The 25,466-nt window shown below is 39.9% G+C and overlaps 2 protein-coding genes across 4 annotated transcripts; both read right to left on the reverse strand.

Annotated features, from left to right (window-relative positions):
- Positions 1-288: 288 nt before the first annotated feature.
- Positions 289-11,118, reverse strand: sesn2 (sestrin 2). Its single transcript, XM_087786397.1, has 11 exons — positions 10,592-11,118; positions 9,874-9,939; positions 7,714-7,899; positions 4,999-5,181; positions 2,849-3,064; positions 2,646-2,778; positions 2,467-2,582; positions 2,321-2,404; positions 2,068-2,174; positions 833-977; positions 289-711 (listed from the first exon to the last, which is right to left on the reverse strand). Exons 1-11 carry the CDS (start codon positions 10,862-10,864, stop codon positions 625-627), a joined length of 1,596 nt encoding a protein of 531 aa, XP_087642523.1. The 5' UTR covers positions 10,865-11,118; the 3' UTR covers positions 289-624.
- Positions 11,119-12,930: 1,812 nt separating this feature from the next.
- On the reverse strand, positions 12,931-20,928 carry matn1 (matrilin 1). 3 transcript variants are annotated; one of them, XM_087786399.1, is made up of 10 exons: positions 20,720-20,924; positions 19,087-19,271; positions 18,763-18,927; positions 17,355-17,577; positions 15,438-15,560; positions 15,157-15,329; positions 14,313-14,544; positions 13,478-13,630; positions 13,322-13,407; positions 12,931-13,242 (listed from the first exon to the last, which is right to left on the reverse strand). In XM_087786399.1, exons 1-10 carry the CDS (start codon positions 20,802-20,804, stop codon positions 13,198-13,200), a joined length of 1,470 nt encoding a protein of 489 aa, XP_087642525.1. In that variant the 5' UTR covers positions 20,805-20,924; the 3' UTR covers positions 12,931-13,197. The 3 variants fall into 3 exon arrangements, with proteins under 3 accessions (XP_087642525.1, XP_087642524.1, XP_087642526.1); XM_087786398.1 differs by having other exon boundaries at positions 12,931-13,247; positions 13,327-13,407; positions 20,720-20,923; XM_087786400.1 differs by lacking the exon at positions 15,438-15,560 and having other exon boundaries at positions 12,931-13,247; positions 13,327-13,407; positions 20,720-20,928.
- Between the last annotated feature and the right edge of the window lie 4,538 nt (positions 20,929-25,466).

Raw genomic sequence — 25,466 nt, forward strand, 5'->3', positions numbered from 1 at the left:
TTTTATTCAGATAATCAAAAGACAGAAACCAAAATACTTGATTTAAAAAATGTGTAGGGTTTAAATTGTGTTCCTTAAATATTGAATTACAAAAAAACTACACACTGATCTTCATGTAACCTATGATGTATTAAAATAAACTTTTATAAAAAGCTTCATCCTATAATATGCACAATAAATCGGATTAACACAGACTTTGACATAAGATTCTCTTAAAATCGAGCCATAATAACAACTTAAAAAAAAATGAGTGTAACATTTATCTGATAAATAACAAGAGACTACGTCTTATTTTTAAATACAATCTTTATTGCCTATAAAAATACAACTTTTTAGATTCCTAAGGTTCATTTCAGCGTACAGGATTACGGCGAGGCATAGATGAATGCAGGATTGGGATGCCGGGGGGATGGGGGGGGATATGTGTGATCCCGTTCAAAACAACAAAATCTGATAAAAATTTCAGTGCAAAAAAGTCGAGCAAACGTCGTAAATCATTGTAGCAGAGCAGCATCAGAATATTAACACTGGGTCATATTGTAGTGTGTGTGTGTGTGTGTGTGTGATGATGGGTGTGATGCAACACAGCTGGCTCAGCGTCTGCAAGAGTGTGTGTCGTGTGCATCATCTCATGTATTGAGTGATGGCCCGGAGCGTGTACAGCAGCGCCGCCTGGAGCCGGGCCTCCATCACGATGAGGTTGGCGTGAACCTGGAACAAACAACAACAACAACAACAACAGAGATTGTATTATTAAAATGTTTAAATATTTAGTCAGAGAGAAAAACCGTGTCACGTGGATCGGTCCCGGGGGTTGAAGGATGTCTCGTACCTTTTCGGAGTGTCTGAAGTGTTTCCAGAAGTCGTGGTAAATGCGGGCCGTGGTCTGTTCTGGGTGACAGGCGACTGTTTTCACATAGACCTTCAGGGGGCGCTCTAACAACTCATTGACGGTGGCATAGTCGTAATCGTCGTATCTGTCAATAGAAATGTGAGAGAACCGTGAGAATGTATGCGTGTGTTTATGTATGTGTATGTGTTCAAAAACATATGCACATTTTTGTATGTTGTGTGTATATGTGTGTGTGTGCACACTGCATATGCAAGTGTATGTGTATATGTAATTTTAATTGTGCATATTTATAAGTGCATGTGTAATTGTGATTGTCTGTGTATATATATGCATGTCTCTAAATGTATATTTCTGTACAAGTATATATGTGTGTGTATATGTATATTGCATACGTTTGTGTTTAGTACATGAGTGTTTATATGAATGTACAGTGTACGTGTGTAAAATATACCTAATAATATATGCATACAAGTGTATATGTGTGTATACGTATACAAGTTTATAAATGTTTGTATATGTAAAAGTATACTGTATATGTATACAAGTGTATATGTGTGTGTATATGTAAAAGTATACTGTATATGTTTGTGTATATGTATAGAAATGTATAAATGTTTGTATATGTAAAAGTATACTGTATATGTATACAAGTGTATATGTGTGTGTATATGTAAAAGTATACTGTATATGTTTCTGTATATGTAAACAAGTGTATAAATGTTTGTATATGTATAAGCATACTGTACATGTTTGTGTACATGTATACAAGTGTACTGTATATGTGCATGTTTTTGTAAGTAAGTAAATAAGTAAGTAATATTTATTTATATAGCGCTTTTCCAGACCAGGGTCACAAAGCGCTTTAACAATTAAAACAATACTCAAAAAAGGACATACTTTAAAGATCAAGATAATACTGAGAACAACACAGGAGTTCCAGAAAATCAAGGAAAAGCCTGAACAAATAGAAACGTCTTAAAGTATACATGTTCTCTCCCCACTGTGGGATAATAAATATATCTCATGTCTGTGTATATGTGTGTGTTTAAGTATATTTATACTGTATGTTTATTTATATGTATATAAGTGTATATGCGTGTGTATATATTTATACATGTACACATATGTATATATATATATATATATATATATATATATATACATATGTACATGAGTGTGTACATGTATGTACAGTGTACACGTGTAAAACATACCTAATACCAAACAGACAGTGGATGTAGTTCCACAGAGCTTTCCTCAAAGTCTCAGTGTCTTCACAGTAATGCATCGCCATCCGGTGGTAGGTCAGGTTAGTGACAACCTGTAACACAACAGTTACTACTCCAGCTTCATTTACTAGACAAAATACCTCGTACGGAGTATTACCATGTCTTTCAAAAAATACATAAATAAACACTACTGAATCTCACACATTAATCAAATATTTAGATCAAACAAAGGTTGCACCTGAAACTTCTCGTCCAGCAGCTGACCCATGTCAGGCAACAGCCTGTTGACCAATGAGAAGCCGTGATCCTCCCACGAGTAATCCTGCCAATGTTACACAATCAAACACCGACTACACAAACCGCAGCACGACGAGTCCAAACTACCTGCGCCCGCATGGTGGGGGGCGACTGCTCTCCTTTGGGGGCGAAGTCCTCGTATCTGAACTCTGGATCCTGCACCAGACGCAGCAGCAGGTCGGGCGGGGATCCTCGCACCACGGCTGGACCGGGAGAGACAGAAGCTCAGACCACGAGGCGGGCTTGTGTGTCAGAGTCGCTCGTACCTGTCGGGATGCTCTCGCTTCGCTCCCTCTCGAAGCGAGTCACCATTTCCTCTTGAGTGCATTCTTCCTCCAGCTGCTGCAGCTCCACCATCTTCTTCATCAGCACCTCCACCTCCACCGCTCCCACGTTCAGCTGCGCACAAACAGAGCCGACATGGATCAACACACCGGGCCGGATCAAGAACCCGTGACCCGTCCCTCACCTCCTGACGCCCGTCCTCGTGGGCGGGGCTGTGCGGGCTGCGAGGCAGCGGGCTCAGCGAGGGCTGGAAGGAATACCCTCCCGCGTGGTCGGGTTCCGTGGTGATGCCGCAGCCCCACACCAGCGAGCACATGGCGTGAGCGTGAGCCATCAGAACCACGGCGTGGATGAGCTCGGCCAGAGACCAGCGCGGGTCGGCGCCGGGACACACCAGCTCCTGTTAAGAGTTACAGGAAACATTTAGCTCAAACTACACCAAAAGATTAAACCAACGCTGAAAATAACACCTCTTTGTCTTAGACCGGATCATTTCGGGTCACCTTGACCCAGAGACAACACAAGGGATTCTACAAACACATTTGTTTTTCAGCCTTTGGGTCACATTGACCCAGAGACGACACAAGGGATATCACAAACACATTCGTTTTTCCGCCTTTGGGTCACATTGACCCAGAGACGACACAAGGGGTACCACGAACATTCGTTTTTCGGCCTTTGGGTCACATTGAACCAGAGACGACACAAGGGATACCACAAACACATTTGTTTTCAGGTCTTCGGATCACCTTGACCCAGAGACAACACAAGGGACACCACAAACACATTTGTTTTCAGGCCTTCGGATCACCTTGACCCAGAGACAACACAAGGGATACCACAAACACATTTGTTTTCAGGCCTTCGGATCACCTTGACCCAGAGACAACTCAAGGGATACCACAAACACCTTTATCGCTATACGTATAGTATCGCCATATTTTTGGATAATACACATCCTTTATATTTACAGAGTGTCCAAATTGGTAAGTTAATAACCCTTGTGTTATCTCAGGGTCAAGGTGAGCCAAAGGCCCGAAAAAAAATGTGTTTGTGGTATCCCTTGTGTTGCATTTTGTTTAAGATCAACAACCTCAAACACTGCATATGTATTCATGGAAGCCAGGGAGGTCGTTCACCTTGACCCAGAGACCAAACAAGGGATACCACAAACACGGCCTTTGGGTCACATTGACCCAGAGACGACATAAGGAATGTTGCTGTTATTCCATTCAGATCTAGACTGAAAAAAGAATGTCAAAGCTATTGATTACATTTTGACAGAAAGTGATCGTGATATTGTCGATCTTGAATCCGTCTTACAAACGAACACCTTTATGGGTCAAGATATCAACATTAATCTACTTTCTTTTCGGGCCACATATAATGACTTGCCGAGCCGGATTTGGCCAGCGGGCCTTCGCAAAAGAGCACCAATCCACTTTTGTCAAATATTGTAAAAATATTTTAATGTTTGAATTTTTACCAACTAGATAGTATTGTGAGCATTCGAAAGTATTTTGGTTGTGAAACGCTGGTGTTCATATCACAGGTGTTATCAGCTGTATACATTTTTGTGTTTTTTATGTGGTTTAATTTAAGCTTTTTATTGTTTGTAAAACTATTACATTTTGTAAGATAAGATATAAGCTCTTAAACTGAGCTCGAAACAAGTTGCTAGATTTGTCTCAACAAATGTACATTTAGCCCGAGACACAAAAATGAACAAAAAAAACAAAAAACAATGCTTTACTGGGCCACAGAGAAAGAAAAAATGGTTGTCGTTTTTTATATTTAGATTTAGATACAATTAGGTGTATAAATTGTAAAATTTCTGAAAGGTGTTTTACTCTAAAAATCACGTTTGACTTTCGACATGTCAGGACAATAGTCAAGGTATCCCTTGTGTTATCTCAGGGTCGTTCACCTTGACCCTGAGATAACACAAGGGTTAAGTGAAGTATTAAAAAAAGAGTTAAACAAAACTCCACATGGATCTTCTTGTTGCAGAGAAACTAGCCCAGGACTTCTGCTGATGCAGCGTTATGATGACACATAGTTTTATTTAGTTAACTGTGAATAAATCTGTTTATGAAAAGTTGATGCAGGATATTTTAATTGATGAAGCCAAAGAAGAGGTTTATATTTAAGACTTAAGATAAATTTCATATAGTCAGTAAACACCTCTAAAGGTTATAAGAAATCATTTGGTTCTTAAAAGCTTTGATCTCATTTAAAGAAAGAATAACTTTATATAATTCAAGGTTCCCCCGGTCTAGACCCGAGTCTGTGGTGACCCAGCAGACGTGCACGAGAAGCGAGTCGGTGCTGGACCTGGATGTGCTGCTGCCGGACGAGCCAGGGTCTGTGCGCCAGCAGCTTGTTGAGGGTCTGCAGGCTGCACAGTTTGTCCGGAGCGTTCTCCAGTCCGTTGAGCCAACTCTCCTCGCCGCCGGCGTCCAAGAACCCCGTGCTGTGCTGCTGCACCAGGTACGAGCAGTGATGGCGAGCTGCCGCCTGGTTGGAAAAAAAACAAAACAAAAAAACAACCGGATTATTTTAATGAAGAGAACAAACTCCTTTTTGTTTCGAGCTGCGAGATTACACTTTTCTGCTGAAACCTTTGTTTACAGTGTTGGTGACACAAGTTGATCAGGAGCTCTGAGGTTGAAGCTGGACTCACTGGTGATAACAGAGGAGATCCCTGGACTAACTACTGTCTAGGGCTCCACGGTATACATCGGAAAAATATTGGCACGTGCGATATGCATATTGAATACATATGCGATAATTTATCATTTTTATTGTGTAAATCGAGCATTTCTCAAGTAGAAGAACTCACATTTCTCCGGTCCTTAAAACTCTTCACTGGCTTCCAGTTTCTTTCAGGATCAACTTTAAAATTCTGGTTCTTACTTTCAGATCTATTCATGGTCAGACTCCTTAAATCACTGATCTGATCCAGCCTTACACCCCAGCTCGGGCTCTGAGGTCTGTGGATCAGAATCTACTTATGGTTCCTGAACACGGTTCAGGACCAGAGGAGAGAAATCTTTTCAGACTGTTGCTCCTAAGCTTTGGAACGATCTTCTCTCTCTTTGCGCTTGATGGATCTACTGACTCCTTTAAGAAACATCTTAAGACGTTTCTATTTGTTCAGGCTTTTCCTTGATTTTCTCGAACTCCTGTGTTGTTCTCAGTATTAACTTGATCTTTAAAGTATATATACTTTTTTGAGTATTGTTTTGTTTGTTTATGTGCTTTGTGACCCTGGACTGGAAAAGCGCTATATAAATAAACTTACTTACTTAACAGAACGTGACACTGATTAGTCAAAGTTGTCAATTTGTACTTCTATGTCTCGTTGTTGTTTACGTCTCCGTCTGTCTGTGAACTGTGTGACGCAACTTGCTAGGCTCGGTTGCTATGGCGACGCTTCTTGCTGGCGCACTGAACACGGAAGTAATGCTATCTTATGATCTAGTCAAACACTAGTGATCCAGTCACTCTAACACCAGTCAACCTCCTTTGTTAAAGCAACATATCGTAAGAACTTTTCATCTCGTCAAGATCGTGAACTTCAAAACAAACCTGTCCGTCTTCACCGTATGCTAACGAGCAAGTTGTTAGTGTCATTTAAAAATTGTGTCACGTGTGCGTGTACAAGGAGGTGGATTTATTATTGATTTGGTGATATCGCGACGCGCCGGCGGCTCCTCTCTGATGTCGCTCAGTTTCCCGGGAAACCGATATACAAGTCCTGCGAAACTGAGCGTTATAAGTGATAGATTTTCCGATCATGTCGGCACAGAAGTGAGGAAATAAACGAAAGGGAAATATCGCATCGGTTTCCTTCTCTAAACCCCCGGACCTCCACTACAGTACTAGCACCTGCGCGCGACTGGGTACTTTGTTATTGTTTGATGAATCTATCGTCTGTGTTACTGTGAGCTGAAAAACTATTTCCCGGAAGGAGATCTCAAGAGTCTATCTTTCTATCCATCCATTTGAAAAACAAACGCATTTAGAAATCTTTAATATTTCTGGTAGATTTAATAGTCTCTCATCTATAGATCCTTCTGTTAAAAAACGAATCCTACAGAAACTAAATTGATGTTAAATCAAAGATCTACATTTGTGAGGCAATTTTTTTTTACTGTATTATTAAAATCGCAGACTGTAAAAATACACACATTATAATTGTTAAAATATACATTTAAAATCTCAGACGTGTGTCAAGACCATAAGTCAGATAAAAGTTACATAAAGTGAAGCTGCCAATGATGAAATATTAAAAACTTTTTTTCTTGTGCGTCTGTTTAAAAAGTTATTTATTTAGTGTCTTTTGAAATGTTAAATTCTGAACTCTTGGTATGACGTCACTGTTCGAAGGTGTCCTATCAAAGTACATCAGTTCCATTAGGATATTGAATTTAATTAAACTTTTCAGACTCAGATACTTAACATGAATTCTTTTGTGGCTTCAGTGCAGAATAAAATAATGAAATAATACAACACACTGAAAAAGCAATATAAAAACAGAACCATGGAAACCATACTTTTTTAAAAATTATATAACTCAAAGACTTGTATATCGAAAGGTTGAATTTGTGTTTATTAAATAATATTTTATATATTTTAAATTAATTATTTTATTTTTTTTCCACAGCAAAAATTATATTCTAATTCCAAAAATTCTAAAAACAAATCCTCTAAAATCTTTATTTATTAATTCATAGTGGTTTGAATTCAATATAAAAAATGTTGGTATCATAGTGTCACCAGAAAATACCAAAAGAGCTACTTGCTAAAACTTTCAGCCAATCACGCGACCAGTAGACGATCACATGACGAGGTAGAAACACTGGAGCAATGATTCATCGTAACCCATAGCAACGATAATGTCTGGTTTTACTATTTTACAAACATTTTTTAAACTGAAAAAAGGTTTGTAAATCATCCATCATGATGTTATTAAGATAAATGTCAAAATGTTTGTAAAGTCATACAAGTTATACATAAGTAAATATCATCCAATGCTTTTCCTACCATGACAACAATGTAATGTCTCCAGTGGCGAGGCAGGGGACCGTCCAGCTCCAGCAAGGCATGCTGGGTCCTCAGGAAGCAGCTGAGGTAGGCGGGATGTAGCGCCATCACCATGGTGACGTGGTCCACCCGACCCAGCGAGAGGAAAGATTCTATCAGGATGTCTTTGTCGCGTCCTTGAAGAATCTAAAATAAAGAAAAAGGTTGAAATGTTAAAACTTATAACCGTGTTTTCTACGTGGAATGGTAGATAGTTGGTTTCTACATCGACATTAAACCATACGTGGAATAATACGTACATGTCAAACAGTGGCTGAGTGAAAACACTTTGCAGCTAAATGTGGACAAAACTGAAACTCTGGTGATTGCTCCTGATGATAAGGTTCCAGGGTTGAGTCAGTACTTGGGTGACTTAGGTCAGTCTGTCAAACTGAGCCTGAGAAACCTGGGTGTTGTATTTGACAAAGTAATGTCTGTAGTTCAACCCTGTAGACAACTGACAAGAAACTGTTTCCTTCAACGGAGAAAAATCTCTAAACTTAAGAAAATGTTGTCACAACATAATCCATGCGTTTGTTTCTTCTCTTCTGGAATATTGTAACAGTTTGTTTTGATGTCTAAACAAGAAGGATCTGTCTCGCCTGCAACTAATACAAAACTCTGCAGCGAAAATTCTGACCCGCTCTAGTAGAAGAACTCACATTTCTCCGATCCTTAAAACTCTTCACTGGCTGCCAGTTTCTTTCAGGATCAATTTTAAAATTCTGGTTCTTACTTTCAGATCTATTCATGGTCAGACCTTCCATCAGTGATCTGATCCAGACTTACACCCCAGCTCGGGCTCTGAGGTCTGTGGATCAGAATCTACTGATGGTTCCTGAACACGCTTCAGGACCAGAATGTTAAAAATCCTTCCAGGCTGTTGCTCCTAAGCTTTGGAACCATCTCTGTGTTTGATGATCTACTGACTCCTCCAAGAAACATCTGAAGACACTTTTATTTGTGCGTTTTATTAATTTTCTGAGACTCCTGTGTTTGTCTCCATGATGTCTTGACCTTTTAAAGTATATATTTAAACTGTGTATTGTTTGTGATTGTTTAAGCGCTTTGTGAGCCTGGTCTGAGAAGTCACTTCACAAATAATTACTTACTTACTTACTAAAAGCCATCATCGTGACAAAGCAGTTTTGCCAGAATACGAAGCGATAGCAGCTAGTGATGCTAAAACAACAACATGCCAGATACGTCAGTAACCTTTATGACATTGTTAGATACCCGTTAATGTCATGTCTGACCAGAGCTACTAAAATATCCTTTTTCCATCAGTGCAACTACACACACACTGCAGATTATACGACCATCATCATTCATTCATTCATTCATTCATTCCAGACATGGAGAGCTGGAGTCTAACCAAGATTCTTCGGGGCGAGAGGCATGGGGGGGGAACACCCTGAACAGGACACCAGTCTGTCGCAGAGCACAGAGACAAGTTCCCAATCTACTTCTGTATGTTTTTGGACAGTGTATTAAAACCAGAGGAAAAGCCAAGCAACACAGGAAGAACATCTATTGTTCCAAATAAGCTTTGGAACGATCTTCCTCTCTCTTTGTGCTTGATGGAGTCTTCTGACTCCTTTAAGAAACATCTTAAGACGTTTCTATTTGTTCAGGCTTTTCCTTGATTTTCTGGAACTCCTGTTGTTTTACCAGTTTTATCTTGACCTTTGAAGTGTAGACTTTATTGAGTATTGTTTTGATTGTTAAAGCGCTTTGTGACCCTGGTCTGGAAAAGCGCTATATAAATAAAAATTACTTACTTACTTACTTACATACATACATACCCCACATGGAAAGTTTGTGAATCGTCTCCCCTTATATGACGATTACGATGTGTATAAAAATAAGTACAAATCAAATAAAAACAGGAAAATGAGGAGCAGGATACGATCACTAAACGGTTTGAACTGTTTTGACAACATCATCCCTTATTAATAATGTATGGCCGAGTGTTTTCGGTGGAAGAAAGTTCCTCCTAAAGTTGAGTCAGTCAGAAGCCAAAACATGAGCTGTTCAATGTTGCAATGTTGCAGCATCCTGTCTCTGGCCTGACCACACTTTCTGGTTAAGAGATGGAATAAAACCCTCAGAATGAAATACCTGTTTGGCAGGAATGAAGGCACTGGGGCCTGATGCGAGAGCCCTGGGGACTTCAACTCCTTGTTCCTGGTGGAGGTTTAAGAGGAAAAAAAACACACAGATTAACAAACAAGAACAAGAACAAACAGTGGTCACTTCATCATAACGACATTCTTTCATTTTCAATGCGCCATAGTTTCTGCTTAAAAAGAGAGAAGTAAAATAAACGACTATGAACTTGACTCTTGAGCAGATGAAAAACTTTTATAACCTCCAGCTACAAAAAAAAAAGCTTTTATAAAATCCTGCCAAACTCACAGACATCTCCAGAAGCAGCACTTTTCACAACTTCTCGCAAAAAAAAACTCCTGTTTAAACGCCAGGTTGACGATTTTAAAAAGAAAGAAAAAGCGTCTATATGTAGCGTGTTTTTAGGGGGTGTGTCTGCTGTGTTTTTGAGGGCAGCCCGAGGGGGCGGGTCTGCAGGGGAGTCTTGCATCACCTCCCGACGAAAACAGCTCGGTGACTGATGAAATCGCCGGCAACCCAGGTAGACCCAACCAATCAAATCGTCACTAAAAAAGTGATATAAAATAAAGTTTTTCCCCTCATTGTCGTGTGTCATATCAGATTAAATGTTATAAACCAGGATTAACGATAATTTTATCGCTTTAAAATTAATTTTAATTGTTTTTAATTAAAATTAATTAGTAATTATAGGATGTTTCGTCGTGTTTACCTGCGCCGCCCGCAGCAGCTCCATTGCTTTGGTCTGGACCTCGGGTAAGGGGCACGAGTGGGCCAGCCGAAGCAGGTGCAGCAGAGTTTCTTTGCCGAGTTTTGCCGAGTCAGGTCGCGTCAGTCCCAGCGACTCCAGCACCTCCTGGCTCAGCTCCTCCAGAGCCGCCGCTCGCTCCTCCTCGTCGCGGCTGCACAGCCGCTCGAAGCTCTTCAGGTTCGGCTCCGATTCCGAGTCGGACCGGCAGCGGCGGCGACGCGATCCGGGATCCATTGTGTGAGTGTGTGTGTTACCGGTGAGTCGGCTAAGCTAACATGGCTAACGCTAGCAGACGAGATGGTTGGAGGGGGAAGAAAGTGACGTTTCCTCGCCGAGGGGCGGTTCTCTCTGGACCAGATCCGTGTTCGACACGCGAACTATGAAGTTTAAATCTGGATCGTGAAGAGAAAATGAAAGTTAGGAAGAAGAACCGGTCCGATCAGCTGTCTCGAACTTCAGCGGCATTTTTTTCTCTCCTCTCCTCGTGTGTGACGTCACGATGACGGTACTATAACGTTATGCAACCGATTATATGATTCGTTCTAAATATTGTTTAATCTTGATGAAGGACGACGTTTGGAAATGTGGAGTAAATAAAAAGGTATTCCTGAGATTCTATTTCCATTCCAAAGCTGATACTTTAGTACTATTTTTGTCCTTATTACTTATTATTCAAACTATAGAGTCGTTTTTTTGTTTTTGTTTTTGTTTTACCAAACAATGATTATTAAAGGTTAGTTAGTATTTCTATATAGAAAGGTTGAATCTGTTTTTATTGAATCATTTAATTCAATTATTTGGGTATTAAAAGGTGGAATTTTTGTCGTTTTTAATAATTCAATCATAAAATTAAAATAAATGTGTATGTGTGTGTATATATATATATAAATATATATATATGATTGTTTATTCATAGAATTTGATAATCTAATAACAATCATTAAATAATACATTTTCTAAACTCGATATTCTTATTTTCATATGATATTCATATAATAACGTCATAAATCATATTAAATTAAAAAGGTTAGAAATAAAATAAAATAAAAAAAGCTGATTTATTTTAAGATTTACTGGAAATAGAATATCAAACAAATCTATGAAATTATTGAATGCAATTTTTGAATTAAAAAAAAACTAAGGGAACCTTTCTATATAGAAATGAGGCTTAAAAAACCAAACAACATAAATACAATATTATGTTGTATTATTTAAAATATTTAAAAGGTTAAATTCAACTGTCCAATATTCTGATGGTAGTGATTTATTTCCATTAAGGGAACGGTAAAAAATAAATAACCGTCTGGTTTATAAATATACAATTATCACTGAGATGGAAGTGAATTTTCATACGTCTTCTCTTTGTGTAAAATGTATATGTGGGGAAAAAACACAAATGTAACATGTGAATTAGGTTTAGGTTTGACAGTGAGTGGTTGTCACTACTGGTCCGTTCAATCGTGCTCTAATTATAACACCATTTAGGGACCAGGAATATGACTGAATAAGTGCAATCTTATTTAGTGTTGACAAAGAGTGTATAGAGTCAGCACCTTCCCCCCTTTTTAAGAAAAAATAAGTCACAACTAAAGATGGTTAAAATATATATGTATATATAATAAATAAATAAACATTAAGTCCCTTTTATAATACAGCTCTTCTTTCAGTTTCTGAGCTAAAGTGAACTTGTGTCACGTGTTTTGGTAACTTCTCAGACGTCCTGGATATAAAATGATTTACTGTTATTGTATTATGTATATGTCTATATAATGTATATATATATATATTTATGAGGTGTATATATGTGTTTGTATGGGTGTTTATATATTATTAATTATATGGATATCTTTGTATAAATAATATAAAAAATATGTTCAAATATCGGCCTTAGAAGCTGCTGCATCGACTGTATCCTCTCGTCCTCAGTCATCCCCGTAGATTGCAATGTTCCTGTAGCTGCAGAGGACGTAATAACTAATATTATTATTATTAATAATATTTCTAAGCCAGGTAGGAAAAATGACAACACAAATAAAACGACAAATTTATAGTTATTTCCTAAATCACCTTTATTTAGGAAAGTAAACAATATGGGCGGTGAGACCTTGCACTCACAATTTTAATAATTTATTAATCCCTCTATATATCTGGGGATGGAGGGATGTGAGAAGGAAATATGGCGGTGACACAGATTCTTCTGTGTTTGATGTGATGCGTCTGACTCTCCCGGGACTCCTGGGAGATTCAACATTCATGGAGCAACACATGCGACGGTGAAAAATAAAAGGAACCCTTCAGCGTTCTGTCACCGTTTCCCTATGAGGGAAGACTTTTATTAACACACACACAGGCACATTGAGGGGGATCAGCCGAAGGGTCGCGCACACACAACTCCGAGGCTCTCTGGGTGGACGACCTAAAGAAGGGAGGAAGCGAAGGTGGTGGTGGAAGTGAAGTTACGATGCAGGTCCGTCCCGGTGTGGACGTTTACAGGTAGTGAGACAGCTTGTGTTGTGTGTGAGTCGATGTGTGCATATGCTTCAGGAAGGGAGTGTGCCGTTTGGACTTCAGACGATCTTGTTCTCCAGCTGAGCGATCCTCTTTGACATGGAGTCTAGTGAGGCGCTTGTCAAGGCCGTCAACGGTGAAAAAATATGAAACAACATTGTCAACTTGTCACCTGTCGGGAAGGATATATTTCTTCGTGAGTGCCTGGAGGGCTTCTTCTACCTTCTTCTGGAACTTTACGAGCGAGTCACATTCACAGGGGTCCTCATCTGGCGTGGGGGGGAAAACAACGAGACTATTAAAATGATTCTACGAGTAAAAACTGCTGAATTTGTTTACCTTGGCAGATGTTTATCTGAAGCTTTTTGGCAATTTGGGTCATTGCCTTGAAGTCGGCGGTGTAGAAGTAGTGCTCTCCGGTTGGCTCGGAGGCAATTTCTTTCAGCTCGTCCTCGACGGCGTTTCCCACTCCCACAGCATACATCTTGTAGCCTGAGACCCCGAACAACATCAGTCCAAATCCTGACAAGCTCACTGTCAACTGAAGCCTCTTATCTAAGGGTCTGTTTCTTTCTCTTAGGGGTTGGTCTGTCTTCCACAGATGGGACACAAGCCCAGGTTTGTACAGATATATTAGAAAAATAACGTTTATAAGTAAGTAATTTGTATTTATATAGCGCTTTTCCAGACCAGGGTCACAAAGCGCTTAAACAATCAAAACAATATTCAATAAAATATATACTTTAAAGGTCAAGATAACACTGATAACACAACAGGAGTTCCAGAAAATAAAGGAAAAGCCTGAACAAATAATCCAATTCTTGCCCTATACCACCTTTTTTGCTCTAAAGATTCTTCAATTAAAGATCAAATAGTTTTTTGTCAGAGACATCAATTCAAATTCCGTGACTCTTGCTTGAAATGTTCACCCACAAACCTTTTGTGAAGGGTTTTGCCTTGACACGTTTAAAATAGTTTTGCCCCTTCTTGCTAAATTTGAAGTCGATTGCGGACTTGACTAGACTCTCAATTGGAAAATGCCATGATTTTTAAGGCAGTGGTCCCAGGGACCATTCCAAGCCCACGAGGCACAGAAATTCTATCGATTCAATCTAAAACAACTTTGGCCACGACTGGAATACACCAGTCTCGGTCTAAAACACCACCTTCTTACCCATCTCCTTAGCTTTCTTGGCAGCCTCTCCGATGTAGTCCTGGCTGCGTCCGTCGGTGAAGACGATGCCGACCTTGGCGACACCGGGTCGAGCGCCCTGACCGATGCTGAAGCTTTTGTCCACCAGGAAGCGGAGAGCCTGTCCCGTCATGGTTCCTCTCTCCATGTAGGCCATCTTCTTCACAGCTTCTTTCAGATCCTTCTTGTTGTTGAAGCGGCCCAGAGGGAATTCCTACAGTTTTTTTTATAGTAACAATGTTATTATTAGTCTCTTGAGTCTGGTGTGTATTTGGGTTGAGAAGACCCTAAACTTTGTGATATGACACTTGAAACTTTATCTTGCACACAATGACCCCTTTTCCATCGGCTCATCTTAGCCCTACTCGACTCTCCCCGGTTTGTTTTGCGTCATGAAAAGCATGATACGTCAAAGCAGATTTTAAGTACCTGCTCTGGTGCCGGTACTAAAAGGTGACTGCCTCTGGTCCAGACCAGTGATTGGAAAGGGAGTGATGTCACTGAAGAGTTATTAGCGCGACTCCTAACAGCCATTAAACATAATAAACCCCAAGAAGAAGCACAGTTAGTTGGTCTGAAAAGTGGAGATCCGTGGATGAGGTCCAGACCTTTGTGTCTGGTAAATACACCAATTCTCGTCAAGTTCTGCAGTACTATGCTATGATGGCCTTGCCAAAACCCACACAACACAGTTGAGTCTTGTCGAGTTGGACTACAACTGTGTAGTAGAAAAGCGCATATAGAATTCTTAGGGGCTGAGGTGAATCGTCCTTGTATTGGGGGAAAAAAAATGTTTTTGAAACGAGTCTCAAGATTTGTCTTTCACCTGCTTGACGGAGCTGGAGTACTGGACGAGCCCGACGTGAGCCTTGGCTTCAGAAACATCGAGTTTATCCACGATCTGGTTGATCCACTTCTTGACCAGCTCGAAGTTCTCCGGGCGCACGCTCTTGGACCCGTCGATCAGAAACACCACATCCGTCGCTGCGTTACTGCAACCTTTTTTTAATAAAAAACAAAACAAAAACGACAACAAATCGGTCCTTGTTTGCCACGTGATCCGAGTCTCGACTGATGCCGTCGCAGGCCCCCGCGGGCAACACTCACCGCTGCAGGTCCGACCGTCATCCATGAGGGTGAACCCTTCTTTGCAGGCACACTTGTACGATCCCGGGGTGCTGATGCATACCTGCTCGCAGTCGTGGTCTCCGGTGGCACACAGGTCCGACACTGTGTGTGTGGATGCACAACGCACACATTTTTGGGGTTATGTGTGAGCGTGCACGCACACACGCACAGTAAGAGTTGGGATTAGTGACAGTGTCGACGAGGGCCTCGCGGAACGGCTGACGAGGCATCGCGATACAGTGTCAAGAGCGCCATCTAGTGGCCTGTATCGCGGTACCTGACGAGCGGTTTTTTATGAGTCCTCGTGGACCCATCGCTAGCTAGGAGAGAATGAATGATACAACTATGTCAGTTTGGGAATCTACCGTTTAAATTTAATGATCCACTGCGACCTGCAAGAGACTTTATACAGCAGGAATCCAGTGGATCCTTAAAGGAGTAGTGAGGGTTGACTCGAATTATGTTTGGTACAATAACAACAGTCAACACCAAGACATGCAGCTCTTCTTCAAAAAAACGCCTGCAGCGCCAGACACTAGAGAGTGTTTGGACACAAGAGGGCGTCGCTAATCACAGGATTAATGACTGGAACTAATGAACGAGTAATTACAGATAGTCTTGGTTTTATCACAGTTGACAGAGCTGTACTTTAATTTTGTTCCAAATCCTTGCTCCCGCCTTCTACCCGACACATTCTTGGATCTGAAATTTAAACAATTGAAGGTGTAGACGACAGAAGGCTCGGAGCAACAACAAAAAAGAAGTGGAACAAAAAAATAGAAATATCCTTACCCTCAGTTTACTGGTCATCGCATTCCACAGAAGTTTTTAATGTAACTGCCGGCACACGATCTGGGAAATCTGAGCAATCCGTGCATGTGCAACAGTCTCAATACACGCCATGTTTTAATGGCAACCAGATTCGGGTGAAAAAAGGAGTACACAAGTAGTGCAGTACACAAGCTATGAAATCGTCAACCTATTCGTGCATGTGCGTTACATTCAAAAACATAGTTTTGTTTTTACAGTTGACGATGTCACGTCTCAAAGAGTCAATATAATGAAACAAGTCATTGAGTCCGTATCGTCTAGTGTTGGAAATCAAGATCACTTTTAAAGTGTTAAGGTTGTGAGTTTGTGTCGCAGATTGTAATAGTTTGTACTTCAAAATATTGGTTAAAGCTCCCAGTATGTCACAGGCCAAATAATTGTGTCATTTCATTCATTTTCTACCACTTTATCTATGCGTTGTGGGGGTCGTGGGGAGACTGGAGTCTATCCCAGTTTCATAGGGTGAGAGGCAGGGGACACCCTGGACAGTCTGTCGCAGCACACACAAAGCCACACAACCATTCACACACACATTCATACCTATGGTCAATTTCCCCAAAAGTTTCCAATCAACCTCTGTGTGTTTGTGGACTGTGGGAGGAAACTGGAGTCCCTAGATTAAACCCACCGAACATACAAACTCCACACAGAAAGCTCACAAGTTGGCTTGGCCTGGAAGCGAACCAGCAACCTTCTTGCTTGCTTCAGGCGCCACAATTGTGTCATGTTTCAAATAATTGTACGCAGTAGAACCGTGTTTAGAGTAAATATACGTAAAGTACAACTAGTTAGAATTTTCCTCTTTGTCTTTCATAGAATTGAGGCTTTGACAAGAGACATTACAGCAGAGGCTACATATGCACATCTTAATAATTTCCCAGATTATGTACTGGCTCTGTTTTTTGTCCAAATGGGTTTGCCTTAAAAACAAGGTGAACCGAGACATGGCAGCTGCGCATTCGTTCACAGATCGCACAGACTTCCTGACTGTTGTACCGACATTGACCACAGACACAAACTCGTGCCACAAATCTTCATCTTTCTCTCTCTCTTCCCCCATCTTACCACAGAAGGCCTCTTGGAACTTCTTGGTGAGTTTCTCGATGACGCTGTAGCTCTCCACGTAGTCCACGTGGTCGTCCAGGGGGGCGCTGGCCATCTGCTTGAGCGTGCTCATCTCCACGCGGCCCACGCCGATGGCGAAGATCTCGATGCCGGCGTCTCTGGCGCGCTGAGCGACTTCTTTCACGCTGTCCTGGGGGCGTCCGTCCGTAACGATGATGGCCACCTACGACGGATGCAGAAGGACTTTTTAGTGGCCATTAAAGATGAGCACCAGGGTCGGCTACGTCCACTCCTTATTTGTTTTTCAACAGGAAGCACAGTCGTGGTCACGGTGCGCCATCTACACAACTTATGGGAGGCTTGAAAAGGGAATACAAATAAATGTGTAACCCTCAGAATTGGCCCAATAGAACCTTACAGGGATGAGTTACAAAGTCTGACCAACAACTGTCCACTTTAGGGAGGTTCCTGTTAGTCGTTCTAAAGCGTGGATAAAATCAAAGGGACTTTTACATCCTGGCACCTTAACTTTGGAACAGCCTGCCCCTAATATGCAATTCTTATTGTGAAATTGTTTACATAGTTGTTAATATTGTGCTATACCCTTCATAAACGTATCATGTTGGTTTTGGTGCTGCTATACTGGAAAGCCCATTGTGATCTCATCTCATCCGTCTTAACTTGGTTCTCTGCTAGTCTAAACCAAGTGTGGAGACTTATGCTGTGTCTCAAATCGCATACTTGCGTACTCAAAGTTAGTATTTTTAGTGCGTAAGTGAGTCTCAATTCTTTGTATGCGAAATTTAGTGCACCATGCACACTAGATTGTCAATAAAACGCCCACAAAACTGAGTATGGTTCGATGGACACTTTCTACCCTAAATGGCTGCCATCTTAGTGACGTAATCGGATGTTACTTCATATATATATATATATATATATATATATATATATATATATATATATACTTACAGGTGCATTGTCAGCAGCAGTAGGAGGTACCTGCTTAAATATCTCGCGAATATTTTGATTCTCATATGTTTTCTTTATTTCTTTTTCCAAACTTGCAAAACGTCCTGCCAGCAGGTGGCGATAATGTTCCAACAACTGGTTGCAACCATTGTTGAATAGTAGTAGAAGAAGAAGCTGTCGCGTCATTTCCTGTTAGTGTATAGCAGCAGTGTTTGATTTGAGACATACTATCTGTGGAGAAATAGTTACTAGTTAGTATGCACACTATCCTGATGCATACTAGCTTCTAGTATACTAAGAGAAGTATGCGATTTGAGACACAGCATTAAATTCCCTTAAGGGTATCTTTCCTTCTTCAGGAAGCTGCTTCACGACCTTTCAAAAGTGTTAAAAAAAAATTTAAAAAAGGATCTAAAACGGTGCCATTGTTTCTGACCTTGCTGATATCGGGGGATTTGGCCCGAGCGCCCTCGTTCTCGCTAAAGGCCACGTTCAGGGAGAACTGGATGGCCAGGCCGGTCATTGTTCCCGTGGACAGTGGCTCGATTTTGGTGACGGCTTTAACAAGGCTGGCTTTGGTGCGGTGGGTCTTCAGAGACACCTGGGAAATAAAGTGGGTAAAATGATTAATGAGGAAGAAGAGCAGGAGTCCATGTTAATGGTGAACCGGTCTGAGAGGAAACTACCGAGACTAGTTAGGGAAAGAAAAACATAGTGAGTGTAAAAGTGTAAAAGTCTTGTTGTTCAAAGGAACACGTGCCTCGTTCTTGACACGGCTGGCGTAGTTGACGACTCCCACGCGGGTGGCGTTGGGTCCGACGTCCAGACCCTCGATGACTTTGGCGAGGAAAACCTTGACCTGCTCGAACTCGGAGGGTCGTACGCTGCGGCTGCTGTCCACGATGAAGATGAGGTCCGTGGGTTTGGTTTTGCACAAGCCGGCCGCTAAAAATCAGGGGGAGATGAACAGTGTTGTTTAAAAAAAAAAAAACATCCTGGTGTGTTTTAAGATGTTGGATGATGTCGTGACATGAGGCTCAGTTATCACAGCCTCGTAGACCTTCACCCGGGAACTGATCTCCCTTCTCGCCCTTCACATCTCCACCTCCTTTTTTTCTCTTTCTAGCGCCCCCTCTGCCCCAACCAACACACTCCACCCGATTCATCACCAATTCCACCACTTCACCAAACTACTTTCTAACTTCTTCTTTTTTTTAAATCAGTAATAATGTGTTGATGAGGCTTCATGAAACATCTGATGAGGTATCGTTATGCACGTCATGTCTTAATTTTCCCACTAGATGTCACTCTTTAGTTTGCAATTGAATCAGTAGATCAGAGCCACAGATTCTAAAGCAGAGAGTGACATCTAGTGGCCTTTTAAAGATTAATCAGGTTGTAAAAAAAATGTTTGAATCTGAGCCATTCTTGCATATTTTCATTCTTTTTTTTTAATAAGCCTTTAGTTTACTTCCCTTAAACAGCTTTTTACTAATAAATTACATTCAAAAGACACGTTTATTACCGCTGTGTTGCTTATATGCCTTCCTTAATATTAAGTGTTGCCCATTTATAGTCCTTTGTCAATCAATTATATAAATGTTTTACCGTTAACTGCCATTTTTATTTTATACTTTTTGCTATTTGTTACTAGTTCAACCGTAAAATATGACTTGGTAAAATTTAGAACTTTTCTTCTTCTTCTTTTATGTCTATTATAGGGAGTATTTCCTGTCCCTTTAAATGATTTAAAATGAAACATATTTTGAAATATAGTTATTGTATGAAGTACATTCAAAATATTTGGAAAAAAATACATCTAAACTGAAATAATATCCAGTCAAACAACAATATTTAACTTTTATAATAATTAATTTAACTTTTTGATGTCCTTACTTCCAACATTTGATGTCATCTGAGTTGTTTCTTTTCTTTGTTTCCACACCATATTAACTTGTAATATCTTCCCCTATTTCTTGTGGCCCAATAGCTACTCTCCCCAAAAAAATGGAATTGAACTGCCAACTTGCTTTACACAGTATTTCAAGATTAATTTCAAATGTAGTACAAATGTTTTCATCTCTGAATCTTCTACTTGTGCATCATTGAAAGTGTTATACGATACGATTCTGAATCAAAAAGTCAATTGTATTTCATAATGATTTTTTTACTATAAATGTGACAAACTACTGCGAAAATTCCAAATTTTAACATCTTGTTTGCTCATCTAAGTTATGACAAAACAAGCCTTAATGAAATAAACAACGTCTCATCAACCGAAGACAAAAGACAAAAGACCCAAATGAAACATGTCCAACACCAAATATCCTCAAAACATCACAAGTTTAGGAAGTAATATTGAAGGAAGCAGTAAAATAAGGAAGTATTCTCACCCATGGCGGCGGCTGTGCGCATGTCGATGGTGGCGTGGGCGCCGACGAGGCCAAGCAGCAGGAGGAACAACGGCGGCGAAGGCATCGTGATGGAAGCGTTGGGGTTGCAGCTAAAGCGAGACGGAGCAGGGTTTCGGGACGTCCAGGCTCAGGGGGTTTCGGCCACAAAGTGAGACTGAGCTCGCTCGAGCCTCAGGTTATCAATGCAAGTGCTTCACACACACAAACATTTCTCCTCGGTGTGTGTGTGGAGGTAGGAGAGGGAAATACCTGCCCTGGGAGGACCTTAGATGGCGGGCAAAAGGAAAGACAAACACACCTTGGTGTGGGTAGGACGGACAGGTACGAGTGTGTGCGTGCGGTGAAAAGTGGTGTTGGCCCCCTTGAGTGTGTACAGTATGTGCGACTGGTCGGGGGTACGGGAGCTGCTGGGGTTTTGGTGCGCACGGGGTTTGAAATTTTGGCCGAAGCTCAAATAAACAGCAACATGAATTCGTCTTTTCTCTGCGCGTCCCCTCGTTCAGCAAACACACATTTACGGTGCGGAAGTGAAGGATAGCCGGCGCTACACTGGCTACACTGTGTTCCCGCCACGGCTCTGATCGAGGCCCTTTTTTTTTTTTTGGGACTCAAACTATATTTTTAATTCGAGTCGTATCGACGCGTTACTCGAGTCATAAGCCGGTGAAACGTATCTGAGGAAAAAGAGGAGATTTTCCAACTTCCTTCTTGTGTTTTCTCAGCGCCGGGCGGACGGGTTAGCAAGCGGGGCCTCCGAAGTAAACACAGTAGGAAAAACACTTTCATCAATAAGCTTCCATACACTTCTTGAATCTCTCAATGGAAGTCACATACACACTCAAACAGAGACCCCTCTTTTCTCCACCCGACCCAACCCTTGCATTCCTACGAGCCCCCACACTCACACACTCACACACACACACACACATCTCCATCCGCACACAAGCGGCGATTGAGCGGGGAAAAAGGTTTTGGACGGCGGCGGTACAGTAGCTCGCCAAACACGTTCGCTCCGACATGACGGTGTCTGTCGTGGTCGAGGAAGGTTTTTTTTTTCAGTTTTTTTGAAAAGTTTTCCCCGAGATGTTGTTGCTGGATGACATCTCCACTTTCTCTGGTACTTGGCCGGCGAGGAAGATACACAACACAACAAACAGGTACACATGTGTGTGTACACGGACACGCACACAGAGGTTATGTAACCTGGAGGATAAACAGCAGGAACTCAGCAGGGGCGTCGTTACGAAAGTCAACACATTTTAACACCTTTTTTTTTTTTGGTGAATGTGAACTAAAGAAAACTTTCACTGCTTGATATTGAGAAATCGTGGGTACCGTTGATGCTAGTATCGGGGTCACAGCAGGCTGAAGCCCATCCCAGCGAATCAGGGTGAGAGACGAGGGACATAGTCACAGGTTTGTCACACGGACACACAACCGTTCTCACACTCAACGCAAACAGAAGTTTTCAATCCACCTCTGTATGTTTTTGGATTGCGGGAGGAAACCGGAGTAAACCCACGCAAACACCACTGATGCCAAAAAATTGAGGTAAAGAACAGAAAGAACAAACGTTGAAAAAAACACAACTGTCCCATAATCGACCCTTGAGGTACACCTTCAATGGTTAGCACTGGTTCATCGACGCCCATAATAAAATCACTTTTGATATCAATTTTAAAAAGTTGATTATAGTAAGTCAGAGATAGGGGACTGAGTATTGGTCACTGGTTCAAATCTATGTTCTTGGATACTGCCTTAAGGTTTGTGTCATGCTTGAATTAATTTACGTTTTGATTTTCAAACAAATCTTAAGGGTTGAATTAACGTTTATATCGCAGTTATATGGACTGGAAAACTGTCCAGGGTGTCCACCACCTTTCACCCCAAATGGCTAAAAATGACTTGAGTCAAAAAATACATTCATAAGTTTTAATTAAGTTCCAACTGAAAGCCATTTTATTCTTTAACTATTGAGGCCAAAGTAGCCCCGGAGAAAAACATAACTATTTCTGCCAGAGACTGAAAAATACTTTACTTCCATCTGCATTTACCAAATATATTTGTTGACGTTTATAATCTTAGTTTGTTCATCGGTTTGTGGAGCAACATGGTTTCTTGACTTGACCTCGTCTTTAACAGATGTTAGATTTGAAAATAAATAGTTGTTGAAATATGTTTGATTGGAGTAGAAAATGCTACGATTGTAATTTATGATTTACGATGTTAACACAAACCAATTTTAATAATTAAAATAAACAGGTGAAGAAATGTTTTGAACAACTTAGAAACATTCATTAATATTAATAATAATTTGACATATAAATATACACATAAAATGTATTATTTAGTACCAGTTTCCTTTTAATAGCAGCTCTTTAAATTACTTTTTTTCCATTCTTTTTTTAAGTGTTTTTTGTATGTAGAAAATAAATGGAAATAAATGTTTAAAAAAAGATCTTTATTTATATTTAGGATAATGGAATTAAACTAAAATACAATGGATTTCACACTTTAGCTTAGTTTTAATATATTATTTTGTTTTATATATTACGTCATATTAACTCATTTTCTTCACAAGTATATGAAGTATAAATAAATATATATAATAGGAAATGTAATACCTGATCCAAAGTAAAGTAGCAGCCGATTTATTCCAAGAGTTTAAAAATATTCTCCTCAAGTATTAAATACGTTTCTGGGAAAAGGATTAGGAAGGAAATAAATACTAAACATAAATAGAGAAACGAAAAACATTTTTAATGTCGGATCATTTCAGCAACATCAACAAATAAAGGTGTATTTTAAATATTCCTGTCGTTCCTTAATCCGACACAAGGGGTCTTGTGTGTGTCGCACACAATAGTCGCTGCCAGAGCAGGAGAGTCAACAAACTCTTGTTTTTCTACCAACCTCAAGTTTGTTTGTCTGATCTATTCCGCTAATAAACCTCGTCGCCGGACTGATGTCGATGCAACCGGAGGAGATCAACACGTGTGATCCGCTCGCGTTACATAATCTCCAAGTGTGTCCGATCTGGTGTTTCCACCGCGGCCATAAATATTGAGACAAGTGGTCTTTTCTGCAGAAGACTTGAGTCAATATTGAAGCAGCATCTCGTGTTGGCGTCCACCTGTTTACTCTGAGCTCCCTCTGTTCACGGCTGGAAAAAATAATTACAAACTTCAAAAAAAAAAAAAAAAGAAAACCTCCTCAAGTCACGCTCACATGACACACGACAGAAGAAGTGGAGCGTGTGTGTGTGTGTGTGTGTGTGTGTGTGTGTTGCCAACAGTAACAGCTCAGCTGTGAGAGAGAAGTTCATTAAAAAAGCAGCAGTTACATAAAGTCCTTCACACTCATCCTCGCCCCCCCCCCCTCCAGCCCACCCATCATCCTCTCCTCCCATAGCAACTGCTTCTTCTTATCTGATGGTTTATGAACGATACGCTTATAAAGTTCTGACCACCCACATAATTACACTCATCTCCTATAACTCCTGGTTCTTAAAAGTGCAATAAAGAAAAAAATAAAGTTGATTTTAAATAAGTGTTTAGATTCCACTCTGAACAAAAAATACATTTATTATAACAGGAGTGAGTTTTCTATAGCGGTCGATCAAAGTTTACAACCCAAATTCATTAATTAGTTAATTGTTTTATTTCAGTTGAAAATGGTTCAATCATAGTTGAAAATTGTCTGATCATAGTTTGAAAATGTATGAGTTTAAGTTGAAAATTGTTTGATTATAGTTGAAAATTGTCTGATCATAGTTTGAAAATGTATGAGTTTAAGTTGAAAATTGTTTGATTATAGTTGAAAATGTACGAGTTTAAGTTGAAAATTGTTTGATTATAGTTGAAAATGTACGAGTTTAAGTTGAAAATTGTTTGATTATAGTTGAAAATTGTCTGATCATAGTTTGAAAATGTATGAGTTTAAGTTGAAAATTGTTTGATTATAGTTGAAAATGTACGAGTTTAAGTTGAAAATTGTTTGATTATAGTTGAAAATGTACGAGTTTAAGTTGAAAATTGTTTGATTATAGTTGAAAATTGTCTGATCATAGTTTGAAAATGTATGAGTTTAAGTTGAAAATTGTTTGATTATAGTTGAAAATGTACGAGTTTAAGTTGAAAATTGTTTGATTATAGTTGAAAATTGTCTGATCATAGTTTGAAAATGTATGAGTTTAAGTTGAAAATTGTTTGATTATAGTTGAAAATGTATGAGTTTAAGTTGAGAATTGTTTGATTATAGTTTGAAATATGAAACATTTAAGTTGGTAAAGTCCCCCTTTAAGAATTCTCAATATAGTTTAAAAAAATATTTTAGTTCTTTTGTCTGTCATTATCTAAAGTAGCAACATAAGTAATTTGTATTTATAAAGCGCTTTTCTAGACCAGGGTCACAAAGCGCTTAAACAATACTCAATAAAATAATATACTTTAAAGGTCAAGATATGATGAAAAAGTTTCAACATCTACATCAGAGGCTTGAACTGAACATGAACAAGAAATGTTTGATGTTTAAGATCAGATGATCCAGAGAAGCGAATAAAAGCTTTAATGTCTTTCAATATTTATTTTGGTCTGTGTTGAAGTCTTTGGTTTTGTTTTTTCCTCGTCAAGACTCGCCTACTTGGACACGTTTGGTTTAAACGACGATCAATAATGTTTATATATATATATATATATATATATATATATATATATTTACTTTCCAT

Source organism: Callionymus lyra, chromosome 3 (genome assembly GCF_982586985.1).
Source record: "Callionymus lyra chromosome 3, fCalLyr1.hap1.1, whole genome shotgun sequence".
NCBI classification, from domain to species: domain Eukaryota; kingdom Metazoa; phylum Chordata; class Actinopteri; order Syngnathiformes; family Callionymidae; genus Callionymus; species Callionymus lyra.